This window comes from Podarcis tiliguerta (assembly GCF_965153285.1).
Source record: "Podarcis tiliguerta genome assembly, chromosome: 1".
In the NCBI taxonomy this organism is placed as follows: Eukaryota; Metazoa; Chordata; class Lepidosauria; order Squamata; family Lacertidae; genus Podarcis; species Podarcis tiliguerta.
In genome coordinates this window covers 90552357-90572716 of record NC_139534.1, presented here as the reverse complement: position 1 = coordinate 90572716, position 20360 = coordinate 90552357, and the positions used below count along the sequence as shown (strand labels likewise).

The window sequence follows — 20360 nt, the reverse complement described above, 5'->3', positions numbered from 1 at the left end:
TGTAATGGCTAATGATCAGTGCAATGAAATAGAATTTCTTCCCCATCCTGAGAACAGCATAGGATAATTTTAATGCAACTACTTCTTCATTATATTATTATTATTATGTCACTTTACCCACAACTTACAAAAACAATATAAACACTAAAACCAATTACAACGAACACAGCCAAACACATCTACACAAACACATCTATACAGATAAGTCGGTTCTTACAGATCCTGCCCTAAGAGGCCACAAATACCTGAAACCTTTCAAATTAAGGGCCCAAAGCCCAGGTAAAAAGGCTATTTGGTGTCTACAAAATAGATAACAATAAAGCCGAAAAGCCCCCTTATTGTGTTGCCACCCTCCGGGCCTCCTGTGAAGAGGGCACATAGAGAAAGGCCTCAGATGGCGATCACAGGGTCCAGGTTAGTTCATGTCAGGAGAGGTGGTCCTCAAGGTACTAGGGTCCTGAGCCACATGAGGCATTATAGGTCTGAATTCAGCCCAGAAACCAATCAGTAGCTAGTGCAATCATGCCAGAATTGGTGTTATATGTATAGATCTTCCTGCTTCAGCCAACAATCTGGCTGCAGAATTCTGCACCAGCTGCAGTTTCTCAACCATCTTCAAAGGCAGCCTGAGTAATCACAATCTAAAGGATACCAGTGCATAGACATGAGAAGTTAGGCCGTCCCTGTCCAGCTCCCGTCAGCCCCAGCCAGCATATCCAATGGGAAAGGATGGATGACCACAGGTCAGCCACTCCTAGGTAGGCAAAGCTCCATTTCCCCAGCATCTACCACACCCTATCATGATTTACAGAGAAAAGCCAAAGCTATAAGCAGCCACTGAGACCGTCACCAAGGAGGAAAGCTCCTCTAAGCAATCTAGAACAGTGGCTTTCAAACAATATCCTTAAGAACCCTGGCATGAGCGTAGCCAGGATTTTTGTTAGGGGGGGGAGGCTTTTGTTAGGGGGGCAGAACCTCAGATTTGTATTGATTTAGGAGGCAGCTGCCCCCCTGCTATACCTATGAACCCTGGCACTCCTCAGAAACTTGCCCTGGGTTCTTTGGCGTATGGCTGCCCTTAAAGACAGCTTGTCCATTATTAGCAAATTGGTCCTGCCACGTGCAGCCAATGGATGCAGTCTGGGGGCACACACTCAGTTTGCAGTGGGCAATGGTGAAGCTCCACAGGAATGGCCAGGATACCACATCATCCACATGAACTGAATGTGCAACTCAGAACACAACCCAGAGTTCCTTGGCAATATGCACGAATTTGTTCTGCACAATTTAAAAAAGTTTGAAGACCACTGTTGTAGGTGGGGAAAAGGGAAAGAGGAGCTGAGCAGGGCCTCTGCAATCACTTTCTCCTTGTTACCTCTTTGTTTGTAAGCTCCATGCTGTGTTGCGGCTCCATGCTCCCGGCAGATAGAGGTAAGATATCCTTTATATATATAGAACAAAGATTTTAAAGCCAAAAGTGAATATATAGACATCTGGGGTTGCCTGCTACAGCATGACTGCACATTGTCTTTTAGGGCCAAACTAGACAAGATGTTGAAATTTTATTCATGCAGCCCTGATGTGTGTGTTGTTCTTGTTAAATAAAAAGGCTGCTATGGAGTTGGGGTCCAATTTGGATCAAGGCCACTTGGGGGAGTGGCAGCCGACCCTTTCTTCCTGTACCAGTTCCCTGAAGCATCTCCCCAAAGTATTAGCCATGGAAGGTTTTCAGGTATCTTATTGCAGGTGTCTGGGTCCCCCCCCCCCAATCTCCACAGCTAACTGAAGCTGCAAGAGTGGGAGGAAATGGAGATAACTGTGTGTGTGTGTGTGTGTGTGTGTGTGTGTGTGTGAAGTTAAACCCACCTACTTCTACCCTATGAACTCAAGTTGTCCCTCCTGCCCTTGCATTTAGAGACAACACGAAGAAATACATCAGTGATACATTCACAGATCTCCAATGTTTGGCTGATGCATTGAACTGGGTACGCAATGATGCAGATTTGTTTGTGCCAGTCTAGTTACAAGGACCCATAAAACGGCACACTGGAAGTTAGCTTTGGATCCTGAGAAGTTCTGAAAGTGGAAAAGCTCCACAGCCCATCTCTCTCCGCAAGGGAAGTATCATATGGCAATTTGAAGGGAAGCCTTAAAATCCGTACACTATCCTGAGCATAAATCCCATTCTTATATAAAAAATTCAGTACCGGGACATAGAAAAACCATTCCATATCTCTGCAAATAATCACGTCCAAATAACCTCTGCATGAAATTAAAAATTAGGTCCCCACATAGGGACTTGTCACTTACCACTTGTATTCACCACAATGGCTGCTCTCCAGCATGACCCCAGCCTCCAACTTAGCTTGAAGAAGTTCAGGCTGAGGTTTTTGCCCTGTCCTTTTTAGCATTTTCAAAGATACTAAAACCACCCCATAACAGCTTGTCAGCACAAAGAATTGTCTTGAACAACGATCTGTTTATCATCTTCATGCATATTAGGAGCCACAATTTCTCCTTATCTATGTTTCCAATGACAGCATTAAGGGCAGAAGAGAGACACTGCCTGGGGATTTCGGAATTGCCAGGTTCATAAATCTAATGGTTCAAATCAGGCAGGGAAGCCAAACCAAGTCTTACCGTTTTGTCTGGGGACATGGCTGAAGGCCACAAGTTTGGTTGTTTTCTGGCTGTGGTTTATCTCTGCACATATAATCTGGATATACTTCATTGTCAATAGTGCAAAAGACCAAGCGTGTCTGATAACCTATAAAAGAAAAACAGCAAAGGATGTTGGTTACCGCCACTCATCCACAGCAGCAGTTAAAACTACAGAGAGATTAGAAACACTATACATCTAAGAACAATAAAGCATTCCATCATCTTCATCGAACCCAAGAAGCAAAATTTAAGTAGAAGGCTGTGTCCACATGAGAGCATTCACACATACGTGGGTTGCTGTTTTTTGTTGTCATCTTGTGTGCCTTCATCCACACATGACTGCTTTCAATTTTATGCCTGACAGAAGCAAGATGGAAATAGGGGGTGTGGCATCAAATGGCATCACTGAAACCAGTAGCTGCCCACATAATGCTCTTCAGTGTACCCACAGCCAGATGGCGAATGCCTTTATAATAGATCTCCTTCCCTTTTTGGATTTTCCCTAAATTGGAAAAATCCGAGTTTGCTGCAGGCTGCCAGTTGGATGCTGAAAATGGCATGTGAATGACAATGAAAAATTCAAGGCACATGCAGCTTCAAATCCACATTAAACTCCCGTGTGGAGTTAGCATCCTATGATAGGTCCTTACCTCCACCACACTCAGCACTGCATTCGCCCCAGGAACCATAGGCCCAGCTGTAACCCAAGCTCTGCCTTTGTGTTGGCAGGTAGTATTCATAATGTACCCCTTGGTTTGGCTCCTGGTTGATAAGCTGAAAAGGGAAGAGGCAAATAAGGTGTAATGCAAATAACTGCTTTCCTCACTCTTGTAGCTGTGTTATCTGGCGTTGGCCCAGTTCACCTCAAAAAGGCAGATGAGGTGGTAAAAACCATTCCTGGAACTGGGCTTGTGTTCGCTGAGAGGCATTAATCCATGTGATCACCCATCTGCTGATTGGAATGCTACAGCTCAGGAACTTTCCTCGCTTCATCTGCTCTAGGTATGAACTACACCTAACAACCAGATCCTTGCCAAAGCACACTCCTTTTCTATCCACTGCTCATGCCCAGTTTGGGACTGTCCTCCCCACCCAGGGTCTACTTTATGCCTTTCCTATTTCACAAAGAAGAGTCTTCCTTCAATTCCTCCTTTCTTGCTGGGGAATAGGGCCGCACCTCTTTTCGGCAACAGGCAATAATCTAAATGGATCTTAATGCACAGTTGTGTAGGTAACATAGATACAAGTTCTCTTATCCACCCTCACTGTTGGTTTTTTGGCCAAGAAATGGCTATTCTCCCTTCAATCTACATGGCATTGCATTTTTATTTAAGGTCCCGCAGTTCCCTCTGGGAATAATGCTGAGCACCCCCTCTGTGGAAGCTGGAAGAGGAGGGGAATATACAAAACAGGAAACTGGGCTTACCTCAATGACCAAGGGCTCAGTAGTTGGGCCCCTGGCGTGAAGAAGTTCAGGAGCCAGATCCCCCTCAGAACCCCTGTCATAATGCACAACTGTGCTAGCAATATGCAAGGCACGGCTGAACTCAATCGTCCAGTGGCCATTCAGATAGTATGCCCCTTGCGCGTTCTTGATGGCTGAGGGGGAGGGAAAAAAACCCAGAGGGCACAAGGGGGGAAATGTAAAAGCTGTCTAATTTGGAAACCAAACTAGGCCCATTTCAGGCTCATTATAGAAGACTAATACCACATCCAGAATACACCTCTGTTGTTACATGGTTGTTATTACTGTGCATCCCATAAAAAAAGGATGTCAATAGCTTCAGGGTTTATTGATATATTACAAAGTTTACTGAGAGCTGTGTGCAACATTGAACAAATGCTGTGAAATCAAATCGCCATGGGAAGCCAGTATTCTTAGACAGCTGAAATCAGTTGCTCTCTTGTCCAAGTATCTTGCTTTTGTAGCAGACAGAGGCCCACTGCCAGACTTTCTCTGCAAGGCCAACCTTGTTACTTATATCCCAATCTCATCCATGAACTGAGCTATCTTCCACTTGCATTCTGAGTGGTATAGTCCCAGGACAACTGTACCATGTGAAATTTCTGAATATGCAGAATTAAGTTAATTTAATATAGAATTAAGTTAAGTGCACAATTGAGTGAATGAACTGGGAATTATGTGCTTTAAGCCCCCCCCCCCCCCCGCTCTCTCTCTCTTTTAACACAGAGCAATAGAAAAACTGTTGTACATACCCAAGAAGTTCCTGGTAGGTGTCGCTTCCTTAATCCGGATGCTCGTGGCCCCCATGGGAATGATGAAGATTTGATTGTAGCCTAAAGAAAGTGCGGCAAGTCAGGCACAGTAAATTCTACTTACTAAGGCTGATGGTAATAGACAAGGAAGGCAGGCTAAAGTTGCCCTTTTCATGTGCAGAAAGTGTTTTTCAGAATGAATAAGCAGGCAAGTGGGAGAAGACATAAATCCTCTTGTAACTACTCCGTCGCTTTTGGATTGGTTGTATCCAGATTCATATTGCCCATAAAGCAGCCCAGCCATGTAATTGATAAGTTACAACCCAAAGCAGTGGTGCTAATGATGCATCAAGCTTCTGCACTGATACAGTCAAGGCCTTTCTGTGCTTCAGCTCCTTGGGCCTTGAAGATATAAATGGATGAAGAAGCACGATGGAATCTCTCCCCGCCAGACCCAGCCCAAGCATTTTTTGCTATCTCACTACTGAGCTGTTGTGGAAGATAGGCTATTCTGTACCTTTAGGGAGGTTGGGCACATCAAAGAAGCCCTTCACCTCGAAACAGGCTCTGCCATCTCCGCCACATTGTAGGCACTTGTCTTCCTTCTTGGAAGAATCCAGAATGTTATCACAGCCAACGGCCTGTAAAACAGCAGAGTGTGAACCAAAATGCAAGTATGACTCAGAAGGCCAGTCAAGGAATGCCTTCATGAGAAAAAAATAAAGGAAAGGCCTACATTTCATACCAAGACCAAGGACTAGAAGAATCAGACTGGATACAGTTTTTAGAAATGTTTTGCGCACCTCTTCACTTCTCATGGTGAACGTCTGTTTTCTTTTGACCTACATTTGCCTCTGGTCCAAACACGTTTTGCAGGTTTTTGAAACACAACAAATCTGCAAAACCTGTTATCACAAGAACAGTGGGATAAATATACGCACAGCAAGCATCAATTTCTCTTTCAACCCACCTTCAAATCTCTGGAAGAAAGAACTACTGTCTGACTCCAGGTTGAGAAAATGCATACGTATGGTAGCATAGTGGGTAAAGCAATAGTCTTGTGGTCATGACTATTAACCATATCCACTTGCAAGGGGGAAAAATCAGTCTCTGAGTGTGGCAGCACCTATTCTCTAGAACTCCAACCTGTAGATATGAGGAAGGCGGCTTTGTTGTACAGGTTGACACTTGCTTAAAACTTTTGTTTGTTTGCTTAGGCAAGCCTACCCAGACATTTAATTTTATATTGTACAGTACATTTGTTTTTTAAATCTGTTGATTTTATGCCACTAACTCTTATCTTATATAAAAAGCAAGCAAGCAAACAAGAAAGCAAACAAACAAACAAGCAAGCAAGCAAACAAACAAACAAAAGTTTACTGTTTTAAAGGGCTGTTATTGCTATTTTAATTAATAATTTATGTCATTTTATGTACACCACTTAGGCACCATTTGCACTATACATTTAAAGCAGTACCATATCACTTTAAACCGTTGTGGCTTTCCCCAAAGAGACCTGGGAACTGTAGTTTGTTCACGGTGCTGAAGGTTGTAAGAAGACCCCTATTCCCCTCCCAGGAGTACATTTCCCAGGGTTCCCCAGGAAGAGGGATTGATTGTTAAATGTCTCTGGAAACTCTAGCTCTCTGAGGGGAATAATTGGTCTCCTAAAAACTCTCTGTAGTCATAACAAACTACAGTTTTCAGGATTCTTTGTGAAAAGTTTTTATTGTTTTAAATGGTACAATGCTGCTTTAAGTGTATTGTGCAAATGGGGCCTTAAGAGATTTTTTATTACGCAATCTTGTTCAATAAAATAAAATAACTTTCATCAGAGTATCCCCCTGAGGCATAAACATGTCCAGTTGAAAAATGTGTCTGTATTCTTTTAAAATTTAAGCAATATCATCCAAATGCCAGACACATTTCAGCCACTAGTCTTCCTTGGCAGCTCAAGTTTCAAATATGTGAGTAATATATGACATAATTGCTTTGTGGGAAAAGACAACTCTTAAACTTGGACAGCTAAGAAACACCAGAGATGAAAATACGGTACATCTGGCATTTGTATGGACCGGAGCTTCTAAAAAAAGGTGGCTGTGGTGTTTTTTTTTTTCCTTTTGCCGACCATAAAAATGGCCATTTTAATGAAGTTTAGATATTAAAATCTATAATGAAATGGAGCACAGCCAGAACGGTGCCCCACGGTAGCTGCCTGCTTGCCTCACGCTTCCCAAAAGAGCAGCTCCTCCATGAGCCAACACTCTCCCTCACAGAAGAAACCCACAGCTGCTGTAGCTAAAACAGAAAGTAGGCAGTCAACCAAAGCAGTGTTCCCCAACCTTGGGCCTCCAACTGTTTTTGGACTACAATTCCCATCACCCTTGACCACTGGTCTTGCTAGCGAGGGATGATGGGAGTTGTAGTCCAAAAACAGCTGGAGGCCCAAGGTTGGGAACACTGAACCAAAGTAGGAGGGAAGGTGAAAGGTCATTTTACATGCCCTGTCCCCTTCACCTAATCCTCCAACCCTTGTGGGAAAGGCCAAACAGCAAAAACAGCCTTGAGCAGGTGACCAAGCAAGGGGGGAAGCCAAGAGCCCCAGAAAGTCAAAGACAGGGAAGGGATGGAAGTGCATGTTTACCTCTCTTGGGAGGAAAGTCAGAGCATAATACAAGGAGGGGGAGCAGGAACCTCTATCCCACTTCACCTGCCCTCACCCCATTAAAGAGGGCTTGTTTCTTTTTTGTCTTTGTGTGTCCTCTAGCGGTCATTGATGGGGCTGCGGAAACTCAAAGCAGTCTTAACAGCAAGGTGGCTTCTGACCGTTTCGGATTACAGTGGTACCTTGGGTTACATACGCTTCAGGTTACATGCGCTTCAGGTTACAGACTCCGCTAACCCAGAAATAGTGCTTCAGGTTAAGAACTTTGCTTCAGGATGAGAACAGAAATCGTGCTCCGGCGGCGCAGCAGCGGCAGGAGGCCCCATTAGCTAAAGTGGTGCCTCAGGTTAAGAACAGTTTCAGGTTATGTACGGACCTCTGGAACGAATTAAGTACTTAACCCGAGGTACCACTGTACACAAGACTTCCCTGCTGCTTTTCCCAGAGGTACTTGTTATGCATTGAAGTTCTCACCCTGGCCACCAGGGTGTATTGTGTATATAGTTTTCACACAGGTCCACGTCAGTTAATTTATGTGGGGAAACCCTGGGCTGTTGTTGTTACAATGTTGACAGCCGGCTGCCTATAAAAGCAGGCCGGCTGGGCTGTTTGCTGTTCAGTTCAGTTCCAGCTTACTTATAAAGAACTACAGACGTGTCGTCTGCTATGTCGACCCACTACTTAATAGAACTGGGAAAACCCTTTTGTTCCAGTCCCTTGCTTTTGCGAGGCACCACTGGTTTAAAGGCCCAACAAAGGCTTTCACCTCATGTGCTTGGGGAGTCTAATAGAGCTCCGTTGAGTTTGCTGCCTCATAATAATTAGCATGTTCCTATTTCCATGCTCTGCCCCTTCCGGAGCCCAGAGAGCACATGTTGCAGGATCTGAAGCATGACCAGATATGCCACACACACACAAAAAGTTGTCTGCATGCTATGTATCTAAAGTACCCATAAATTAAAGTGAATTTGCCAAATCTTAAGAGGTAACATCCTAGCAGGTAGTAGAAAAAAAGGTTGAGGATCCAGACCAGAGTTCAAATCCCTGCTTAGCCATGGAGCTCACAGGTTAACATTGGGCAAGTCACTATCAGCCTAGCCTACCAAACGAAGTCAATAGTGGATGATGGGAGGGGGTGGGGTTCCACCGATCACCTGACCTGCTGCTTATCAAGAGATAGACAGGTGAGCTGGCAGCAAGGTCAGCCCAGTACCAATGCACTGGCAGAGCCAATAGGGCACTCCTGCTGGTTTGTTTGCAGTGTACTGACCTCGTCTCTGCCTTAGCCCTCTCCTTTGCAGTAAAAACCCACCAGAAGTCAATGAGCGGCAGTGAGTAGCAGACTCCTCACACCGTCTGCTACAGATCAAAATTGACGGTAAAATGGGATAACCCCAGGTATACTACTGTGAGCATCTAAAAAGAAGGGTAGGATCAAATCTGATTAATAAATAAGAGAACTAAGAGCAAAAGAGGGGGGGAGAAAGGAAATAAGGGGTGGGGGAGGAAGACGGACACAGTTTTCAAGAGAGATAACAAAGGCCTACTTGGCAGACTCCTTCCACACAGATATCATTCTTCCCTGGCTCACAGGGCGTCCCATCAGTCACGGTGTCTTTGTGCCTGTAGTAGAAGTTTTCTCCCTTTGGGATGCAGTTTAGTTCACATTTATTGGGTGCTGTGAGGAGAGGAAAGCGAAAAAGCAATGTGTTATTCTCCATGTTCTGTTTTCCCCACAAAGGCACATACAACATTGTGCAGCTTTATTTATTTATATAAATACTTCTATCCCATAGAATACCAGGGCACTGCACAGCAATGTGAAAACACAAGAAAACGGTTAAAAGCAGTACGGAACTACCATCATTTGAAACAAGTGACTGCACAATAAAGATGCAAGCAACTGCATAGGGCATGTTCTTTTGAGTCCCTGAATCAAGTTGAAGAAGGCTTTCATTGGGGTTCCCGTTTATTACAGCACACTTTCTATGAAGAAAACTTTTTTCAGTACTGAGAGGGTAAAGCCTGATCATCAGTACCTGGAGAAAGGATTTAAAGGCTGGGCTGTATATTATTACTGGTTTGAATCAGCCCTGCGACATGTTGAATGAAGCAGGATTTGCTTTTGCTGTATCTGTGTACATGTGTCAAGGACCATATGGCAGTTTTAAAGCTGATCAAGGGATATGCTGAGAGCAGAGGTGGAGCTAGCGGGGGCGGGGCGAGCGTCCCGGGGGCGGCAGCGCAGCGATGTCACCCCCCCCCTCAGGGATGACACCTGGGGTGGCCCGCATCCACCACTCCCCCTTTTCCTCTGCCAGTGGCTAAGGGCGTATTTACATTTCAACATGGATTTCATTTTTATGCCAGCTCTCCTGAAGTGCATAACAACTCCCCATAGAAAAGTATATTTTTGGACTAGACAAATGGGGATGGAATGGGAAACTTTGCAACAGGAAAAGAATAGAGTTCACTTGTAACCACAGACAAAGTGAATTAGCTATACTAACAACAGGGCTTTTTTTTCAGTCGGAACTTGACAGAACTCAGTTCTGGCACCCGTCAGCTGGGCACCATTGCCATTCTAAGAGAATGAGGGATGCGTTCATGGTGAGTTCAGGCACCTCTTTTTCCAGAAAAATAGCACTGACTAGCAACAACCAGGAGTTACCAACGCTACACTTTAAATATAATTAAAATATATTCAAGTCACCTTATGAACACACCCCAATACCTCTCAAAATTTGGAACAAGGCCACCTACATACCATTTGTGATCAAACTGGACTTCTCCACAAATCCTGCAAAATCTATTTCAATGGACTCTAATCAGTTTTTGCAGGATGTAACACCGCAGTACTATCCAAGCAGAGATTTGATTCTAAAAGAAGCCATTTCACTTTCTCCGTAATTTGCTATGTCAAATGAACTGCATAATCATTGAGTAAGAGAGTAAATCCATGGATTACCTCCATAATAAGGAAGCCACTTGTATTTCTTTCCCTGAAATTCTGTCCCATCAAACTCAGCACATTGCTCTGCTCGAAAATCTCTGGAGCCCTCAGGACAGTTCTAGGAAGGGTGAGAAAGAAATCTGTTATTTGGAACAAAGTCTGGAATAGAAGAAGATAAGCATCTTGCTTGGAAGAACTGTGCTGTATGTGGCTTTCTGTATTTTCTTTAAGTCAGCCTAACTTATGGAAGGTGGTTTGGGATCCACTTATTCTATGCTTCCTCATTTTCAAAAGACTTTGGATATCACTAGCATGCAACTGGAACCAGTGAACTAAGTGCTGGTGCATGGATACCTGGGTTCAAATTGCCACTCAGCCATGAAGTTCACTGAGTGATCTTAGGCTAGTCAGTGGGCACAATAAGTGAGGGAAACTATTCAAACCTTCTATTCCTTCCCATTCAGAGTTCAGGCTTCTGCCTCTATTTTTTATGCCTTTCTTCCTACCTTGCATTATATGAGTCTTTCAAATGCAATGTTGAATATCAAAGGGAAGGCTACTAAAGATCATGGTGATAAACAGAAAATGGCATCTATTCGGTGGAGACTACATAGCACATTTCTGGGCTTGTTTATATAATCATGGGAACTACACAGATACTACTGCTTCTTCTGCCTACTCAAAATTTCCATGTGTAGCCATTTTTCAAAAGTTTATTGAGAGTCTTTCACCTCAGTTCAACCTCTACTTCATCCCCCAAATACATAAAAAACTAAAGTCAAGGAAATACTATCCAGGGATAACAGAGTGCTTACATAATATGTTTATAAAAGAAATTACTCTATTCAGAAGCAGATGTAAATACATGCGCTGTACAGTTGTGCAATAGAAAGATTGTACAAAGGTTGTTCAATATAGTATAAAATCCCATTTGTCAGGAAACTAGGGGGAAGCGAATTGTATATATCAATGATCACATTCTTGTACTCAATGTTTGCTAATGTTAATTAGTTCTGAATAGCTGTCATGCATTAAAGGGTGAGAATGGTGTCCTTTTACTCATCTGTTAGCCCATTTGTTTTTATGACAGAGTTGGTTCAAGGAAGTTCATTTGTAATCTTCCTTAAGACACTGAGTAGGTGTCAGATGTAACTGGCGGCGGGGGGGGGGAATCCTGAAGCTCTTGAAGTAATAGGGAGAACAGCAGCATAAAAGAACTCACTGGTCAATTTACCTTAACATTGCACGAGCGATAGTTTCGGGTCGGTCCTATGCAGCTGAACCCACCATCTGCCCTGAAAGAGAAATCAACAATCTGCAATGGCTTGGGGGGAAATTATAAATGACAAAAACCTACCATCAATTCATTCTTACATCTGCTAATAAAGTGCTGGTTGACAGTGAAGTCTTCTGCACTTCCCCTCCCCCCCCCCCAGGTGGTAGGAAGTTTCAAGGTAGCCTTTTATGACATCTGTTTCCTTGTAAGGGACTGAGGCCCAGGTCAGATTACTTCTCCCAGCCCAGTTCAACTATGGTTTGTTGGAGCAAGAACAAGTGATAAGCCTGAGCATTCTCTGCCTTCCCCTCACATGCCCACCTTCAAAAGGTATGATAGTTGATCCCAGCCAGAATTGCAAGCCAGATCAGAGAAACAAACAGAGACAGTAGGAAGACTCCTGGATAGCCAGTACTAGCCTTGAAGTAGCATCAGTTCTCCAAAAACAACCACAGCCTCCCACCTACCAACAGGCCAGTGACATGCAGACTCCTGTCTCTTTATTTGGTGGCATGCAAGCTGCTCATTTCCCCCTCTCTCACTACCTTTGCACTAGGCTCAGCCACCACCTTGCCAGAAGATAGATGTGAGCTGAAATCCATGCAAGCCTAGCTGCATGGGAACCATTCTACGAGCAGCTGGGAAAACCCAACTATATGGCCCCTAGGCCAGTTACATGGATCCCACCAATGTATTTGCTGCGCAGTTGACCCTCCACCTATATGGCTTAGGAGAGCCGCCCATAGAAAAATAACGACCATACAGCTTGGATAGTGTTTTTAGAAAGTTCCCTAAATTGTAATTAATCAGCACTGGTTGCTAGTGAGCTAGTAACTAAAGAAGGGCAGAACCCTGCTGCATATAAAACATAGGTGCATAGTGATCAGTTTCCAGCTGCTATAATTTCCCATCATGTGAATTCACTATACTTTGAAGTACTGTGCTTTCGGTAAGGGAGGGGCATTGCCTTCTCTGATGCCAATCCGTACTGGAAAGAGCTACAATTTAATCAGTAGATAAACCCTTCAGGCAGATAAACACTCTGGAGAAAATGCAAAATTCACAGGGCAATCTTAGACATGTTTATTTCACAGTAAGCCCATTGTGTTCAGTGGTGCTGACTTTCCAATAAGTGCATTTAGGATCACAGTCTCAGAAAGTTGGTGGTATATCAAATCTACATGGCTGTAGAAAATGAGATGGTTTTTCAAAGCAACATCGAGGCAGAGACTACGTATTTAATAGTATTCTCTGTCTGACCAGTTTCATCCAGAACATACGTCTAAGGGTGCAGCTCTGCCTGCCCTGGCAGGCTCAGGCATTTTTAGTACCACATAGATATGGCATCTAGTCTTTCTCTAGCCTTCACAAAATGACATCATGCTAACCATGTCCCAGTTGATTCTACAGCTTTTGTGAATGCAGCAACAACTGAAGCGAATTTCAGTTTTGGAAAAACAATCATTGCCCAGACCCAGTCTTCTCCTTAAAGAGATTTAGTCTGCAGTCTTAATCCAATGTACCTGAGAGCAAGCCCCATTGAATTCAATAGATCTTACTTCTGAGTAGACATGATTAGAACTGTGTTGCTAGACCACTTCATGCATTTTGTGGTCTAGCCCACAAAACATATTTATCATGGCATATAAGTTTAATATTTAAGTTCCAGCTAGACTCTTTATTGCTTTCCCTACAGGGGAGCCTACCTAACAGCTGCTCTCCCCTGTATTGGCTTCAGAAGGAGAAAGCTGGCAGGGAAAGGCTCTTACCTTATTGAGTAACAGCGTCGCTGCCGAAAACTGACGCCTCCTCCACAGCTCCTGCTGCAGTCGCCCCATTCTCCCCAGCTCCCCCAGAAGTCAGTTTGCCTCTTTGCTTTACGAGCCTGTAAGAATAATGCAGCTGCATGTATATTTTATTGAATGAAATATGTATACTGCTTCTTCAGAGTGTACAATTCTATGATCATAAAAATCTGCTTAAGTGGTAAGAGGACCAGCATTTCGAAGCCCGAGAGCTACACATCAGAGTTGTAACACTGATGAGATGAATTTTGGGTTGTGTGTAGAATGTACAAAAGTAACATTTAATTTGAGTAAACTTAATATGCAACCTAAATCAGAATATCCTTCAACAGTCAACAGACAGTAGAGCAGGGACCAAACAACGGGAGCCCACCCCATTGCAGGGATTCAAACCGCTGACCTTCAGACCATAGCGGGTGGTGTTGTGGTCTAAACCACAGAGCCTAGGGCTTGCCAATCAGAAGGTCGGCAGTTCGAATTCCTGCGATGGGGTGAGCTCCCATTGCTCGGTCCCAGCTCCTGCCCACCTAGCAGTTCGAAAGCACATCAAAGTGCAAGTAGATAAATAGGTACAGCTCTGGCGGGAAGGTAAACAGCATTTCTGTGCACTGCTCTGGTTTCACCAGAAGCGGCTTAGTCATGCTGGCCACATGACCCAGAAAGCTGTCTGTGGACAAATGCCGGCTCCCTTGGCCAGTAAAGTGAGATGAGCGCAGGACCCCAGAGTTGTCCACGACTGGACTTAACGGTCAAGGGTCCCTTTACCTTTAAGCCTCAGTGAATTTCATGACACTTATTTCTGAGTACGAGCGCATTGGTGAGTGCAGCTAATTTGCCCTCCTTTATTCTTCAAGCAATCAGCAAAGGTGTCAGAGTTTAGTATCATGAAATTTGGTCCCAATAATTTCCAGTTCAAGAATCCCAGGTCGCAGGACTGAGTGACAGTTTTGTTTGCTACACCTTAAAGAGCCACCATCTGTCAGCATTGATAGTACTGGTCTATAATATAGATGTTTTGACTTAGTATAGGACAGTTGCTTAGCCAAAACAGGCTATATCTATCTATATACTGTAGATATAGATATGAGTCCAGTTATGAATTTCTCTTCACAAAGCCTGAAGCATATTGGTGAAGGATGCCAACACATTAACATAACTGTTAGTATGTCCTAAGGGTAGTATCGAAATGCATCTAAGCCAATTGGAATTTATAATTAAACAAGTGGGGACCTGCAACAGAAGGTTGCAATGGGGAACACAACACTGCCATGCCCTTCTCAAGGATACACCATTCCATTCTCCTAGTTTTTCATTCCTTTTCCCCACCCCACCCCATCCTTCAACAGATATTCAGTATCATGCAATCTCAGCATGTTCAGTCACCAGAGTTTCTTTTTTCTTTTCTTCATTTTGTCCCTTCTGCAAAGCTTTTAGTTATTCCCAACTCTGACACTACCTTCATTTTGTGCATGTAGCCATTTTGACCACATAAAGATTCACACTTGGATAATGAGTTTGCTAAAAGCACAAATACAAATGCAAATACTTCTACTGGCATTACAAGTTAAAACATTTCAAAACACTAGGATAAATTTAAAAGGGACAGGAGTGAGGCTGTCGAGGATCACAAGGTACTCAACTGTTCTGCTTCACGCTGTTTATTCCCTAGACCAGGGGTAGTCAACCTTTTTATACCTACCGCCCACTAATGCATCTTTCTTGATGGTAAAATTTCCTTACCGCCCACCAGCGCTAGATGGAAGGAGGATTCAACTTGTGCCATAAAACCCCCTTCCACCCACCTAGAATCCTGAAACGCCCACTAGTGGGAGGTAGGGACCAGGTTGACAACCCCTGCCCTAGAGGAATGATTCATTAAGAACACTTTCAGGTAAGATGGAGATTATAAAGGAAGCCGCTGCGGCAATAACGTCCTTGTCCCTATCCGCTAGGAGGAACTTCATTCGGCTTTCTCTCGGAGCTGTGGGTTGCAGGTACAATATCTTGCTCAACACCTGTTTGTGGAGTCTGCTGTGCAAAGGGAAGTCCAAAAAAATATGGCCCAGTGAATCTGGTACTCCCTGATTACAGGCACACAGACGGGCTTGGTAAAAATTTGCAAGTATGTACCTGTGGTCGCTTCGGAGGGGTGGAAAAAAAGAAAACGAAAAAAGCATCCCTTTCTTGCTAAGAGTATCTATGATGGTTCACTCCAAGTACAGGAAGATTAAACATCTACAAACCATCCAGCAGAGCATAGAGTTTAATTTTGCATCTTAAATGTTTGAATTTGACCAAAGTTCATTCAGGGCTTATGTTGTCAATTTAGTGACTTCTTGGTCCATTTTCTGATTAGATGCCAGATCTTGTTTAAATATAAAGTGTTCCAGGTTGAATAAACATGACTCTACCAGCATTTGCTGATGGCCCCAGTAAGTTTTTCTCTGAGCTTTCCAGTTGCTCTAACTGGTTTAAGCCCCAAATAAAAAAAGATACGGCTGCTGGAACATTCTGAATTAGTCTGCTGAGAAACAAATCTTCACGGGGCAATACTGGTTTCAGACACATTGCGTTTTATAGATTGTATGCTTAGACCTTAAGATTATTACCACAATCACGGCTGGCCTTTGTCATTTTCACACCAGAAGAAAAAAGGTCAGGTGGTAAATGCACACTTATCAGAACTTATGTCTTTTGCTTCTTTTTTCTTTCGATGACACACAAAGATAAAGGAGGAAAAATGGCATCTCTTTGAGCAGGCCAGGCCCAAGACATTCTGCTGCCTGAGGCAAATAATAGGAGGATGCCACTGTCCCATTGCACATACAGAAGCTGACTGGGCTTGACAGCTGATTCCAGGGCTGGTCTTCCCATTTGCAAACAGAGACTATTTACTCAGGTAAGCTATGGTTTTCTCAGTAGTGATGTATGGAAGTGAAAGCTGGACCATAAAGAAGGCTGATTGCCAAAGAATTGATGCTTTTGAATTATGGTGCTGGAGGAGACTCTTGAGAGTCCCATGGACTGCAAGAAGATCAAACCTATCCATTCTTAAGGATATCAGCCCTGAGTGCTCACTGGAAGGACAGATCATGAAGCTGAGGCTCCAATACTCTGGCCACCTCATGAGAAGAGAAGACTCCCTGGAAAAGACCCTGATGTTGGGAAAGATGGAGGGCACAAAGAGAAGGGGACGACAGAGGACGAGATGGCTGGACAGTGTTCTCGAAGCTACCAGCATGAGTTTGACAAAACTGTGGGAGGCGGTGGAAGACAGAAGTGCCTGGCGTGCTCTGGTCCATGGGGTCACGAAGAGTCGGACACGACTAAACGACTAAACAACAACAACCACAAATGGGGTGCTGAATTCACCTCTTGTAGATCCTGGCTTGTTTGCCTTCCTGATCTGGTGATCTCTTGTGGGGCTATGCAGAGTGCCCACCCAATCCTTCAGCCTGAAGGGGGTTCTTCCTCAGAGAGAGGCATTCTGGGTCAGATGGCCCAGGAGAGTGTGCAGCACTGCCACATTTTAAAAATCATCACAGTTCTCAAAGTAACTTTAAACTACATTTAAAAGAGAACTTCTAAGTACTGAAGAAAAGTGATGGTCATCTAGGCAATCTCCTGAGCCTCTTTACTCAGAATTCTGTGCTCTGAGGAAAGGCCCTCTTCCTCAAGAGTCAGGTGGTAAAATCGCCAGAACCGCCGCTGCATTAGCTGCAGTCTTTAAAAAAATAAACAAGGCAGGGAGTGGAAGAGCGGCAGTGGGCAAAAGAGGGGGAGGGACAACACTGGCAGAACTATCTCATTTTGCCTCATTCCCCCCCTCCACTCTGTGCAACAAGGCAGTGTGCAGCCCACCCACTGGTTCTATGTCAAAGTACTCTTGCTGCCCACTTGGTATGAAAAGTTGGACCACCTTGTTCTAGAAGAGCCAAGGCACCAAACATGGTGCCCTCTAGATGTTATTAGGCTCCAATTCCCATCAGACCCAGCCAGTATGGCAAATGGGCAGGGATGATGGGAGTTGTGGTCCAGCAACATCTGGAGGGCGCCATGTTGGCTACCCCTGCTCCAGAGGATGGCAACCAGAAATCACCAAGAACCTGCTGAATTAACTGCTGAACTTTTATTCAAAAGTCTGTCCAAGCGTACTGGAAATTAATACCAAGTCACCTAATTTACTCCTAATTACTTCCAGAGTTCTGCCTGGTATTTTGCTTGTTCCCCTCATCGGACTGCACTACAGATACAAATGAATTTAGAAGGTGATCTTTTGAGTTTTATGGAGAAGGAGATGTTTAATAGAATTTCATATGGCAGCCTTGAAAATCCCTTCTCAGAAAGCTAGTGATGCTACAATTAGTATCACTACAGCTTAACAAACCAAGTAATCCAATTACTAGGCTTGACTTTGCTCTGGTACAAACTGTGCTGCTGGCAAATAATCCCAAGATTATGAGCAATAATGAAGATATTGTTACACCGACCCGCCTTCTCAATCCACTTCTCACACTCACTGTGGTGACATGTCCCTGGGCACAAGATATGTCCAGATTTGGTTCCCTTTGCAGGGAGATCACTGGAGGCTTATTGGCATTTTGTAATATATATATTTGTGTGTGTGTTTATCTCTCAAAGGAGTCAAGGGCGGCAAACAACAAGGGGAAAAAATAGTAAAAGCTTATTTAAAACAATTCTAATACAGATGCAGACTAGGAAAGATATAAACTTAAAAGGCTTGTTGGAAGAGGAAAGTCTTCAGCAGGCACCAAAACATCAACAGAGACAGCACCTGTCTATTTTCAAGGGGACGGAATTCCAATGCATGACTGCCATAACACTAAAGGCTCAAATCCTACATTGTGTGGAACAGACTTTCTGATAAGATGGTATCTGCAAGAGGCTCTTGCCTGCAGAGTGAGGTGATCAACTGGGTAAACAAGGCATGAGATGAACATTCAGGTATCCTGGTCCCAAGGTGCAGAGGGCTTTATAAGCCAAAACCAGCACCTTGAACTTAGACTGGTAGCCAAATGACAGCCAGTGCAATTCTTTCAAGGCTCAAGTAACAAGTTGGCGATGATCCAGCACCAGTGAGCAGCTGAGCCACCACATTTTGCATCAGCTGCATGCAGACAGACCAAACTCAAGGGCAGTCCCACATAGAACACAGTGCAGTAATTCAACCTGGAGGTAACTTAAAAATATACCTAGGACCAGTGTTCCTATATCAGATCAGATGCTTAAAGGTAAAGGGACCCCTGACCATTAGGTCCAGTCGTGACCGACTCTGGGGTTGCAGCGCTCATCTCGCTTTATTGGCCGAGGGAGCCAGCGTACAGCTTCCAGGTCATGGGCCAGTATGACTAAGCCGCTTCTGGAGAACCAGAGCAGTGCACGGAAACACCGTTTACCTTCCCGCCGGAGTGGTACCTATTTATCTACTTGCACTTTGACGTGCTTTCAAACTGCTAGGTTAGCAGGAGCAGGGACTGAGCAACGGGAGCTCACCCCATTGCGGGGATTCGAACCGCCAACCTTCTGATCAGCAAGTCCTAGACTTTGTGGTTTAACCCAATGTGCCACCCGCGTCAGATCAGATGCTTACAGAGCCCAAACTCAGCTCTTTGTCTGTTTTTATTTTATTCACAGATACCCAGATGACAACATCCCCATGGGTAGGGAAGGGGACAATATATATGTTGTATACAGTCACTGACTCACAATTGCACACATGAAAAGGTTAACCTGAGCTCAGGTTGCCAGTGGGTGTGGCTTAGCATGCTCTGCATCTTTTCCTTCTCTTCATGCTTCTTGGAACAAGCAAGGAGCCATGTGGCTATGGCTCCCAACTACTGTACAAGAAAAACTAAGTGAACTCAATCTTTCCCAAAGGGAGGTGTTAAAGCCTGGATCTTTGCTAGTCTGATTACATGTTCTTTTTTTATAAGGAAACAAAATTATTTTCTTTATAAACCATTTGGAAACTTTTTTTCATTTTTGTTTTACTTCCAGTGGATACACACTTGTCTGATGTAGCTTCTGGAAACTCTGTGAATAAAACATAAACTTATTTGCAGTGCTAGGTATCTGTGATTTATTCTAACCTAAGAATTTTTGTGAGGAACATTTATTCAAAGGTGGATGGTGGCAGATGTAAATCTAACCAAGTTTTAATGTGCTTGGAGATCACAATTATGTTTAGAAGAGAGAGTAGGAATCTCACTGCAGATATTTCAGGTATTGAGAGCCAGTGTGGTGTAGTGGTTAAGAGCAGTCGACTTGTAATCTGGTGAACCAGGTTCGCTTCCCCGCTCCTCCACATGCAGCTGCTGGGTGACCTTGGGCCAGTCACACTTCTCTGAAGTCTCTCAGCCTCACTCACCTCACAGAGTGTTTGTTGTGGGGGAGGAAGGGAAAGGAGATTGTTAGCCGCTTTGAGACTCCTTCAGGTAGTGAAAAAGCGGGATATCAAATCCAAACTCTAACTCTATTTCCTAATCATTCAGAAGGAGAGCTAATGAGAACAAAAGGAAGGTATTTGGCAACTTTGTCAGGGCTACGAAAGCAGTCTTCAGTAGTGCCCTGACAATTTACCCTCTCCTGCCCAGTTCCAGTCTTAAGCAATATGAAAGGTTGTTTGGAACAGTGAAGACTTAGTGCAGGAAAATAGTACCAGGAAAATAAACAAACAAATGCTAATGACCCTTTTAGAATATTTTTGAGACTGTGCAAAGAGGCATGCCAGATGCTCAGTAACACAACATATCCAATCTTTAT

At 43.9% G+C, this 20360-nt stretch overlaps 1 protein-coding gene across 2 annotated transcripts in view; it reads right to left on the bottom strand.

Moving 5' to 3' along the window:
- PAPLN (papilin, proteoglycan like sulfated glycoprotein) overlaps positions 1–20360 on the bottom strand; it is a 54654-nt gene that overhangs the window by 24782 nt on the left and 9512 nt on the right. The window contains exons 3-12 of one of the 2 annotated variants that reach the window (XM_083398056.1): positions 13542–13657; positions 11731–11791; positions 10512–10614; positions 9091–9221; positions 5396–5519; positions 4879–4959; positions 4088–4260; positions 3312–3435; positions 2641–2767; positions 1376–1441 (exon numbers count right to left, since the gene is read on the bottom strand). In XM_083398056.1, the coding sequence (XP_083254182.1) occupies positions 1376–1441; positions 2641–2767; positions 3312–3435; positions 4088–4260; positions 4879–4959; positions 5396–5519; positions 9091–9221; positions 10512–10614; positions 11731–11791; positions 13542–13657 (1106 nt within the window). The remainder of the gene's footprint in view (positions 1–1375; positions 1442–2640; positions 2768–3311; positions 3436–4087; positions 4261–4878; positions 4960–5395; positions 5520–9090; positions 9222–10511; positions 10615–11730; positions 11792–13541; positions 13658–20360) is intronic. The other variant, XM_083398057.1, reaches the window with a different exon arrangement.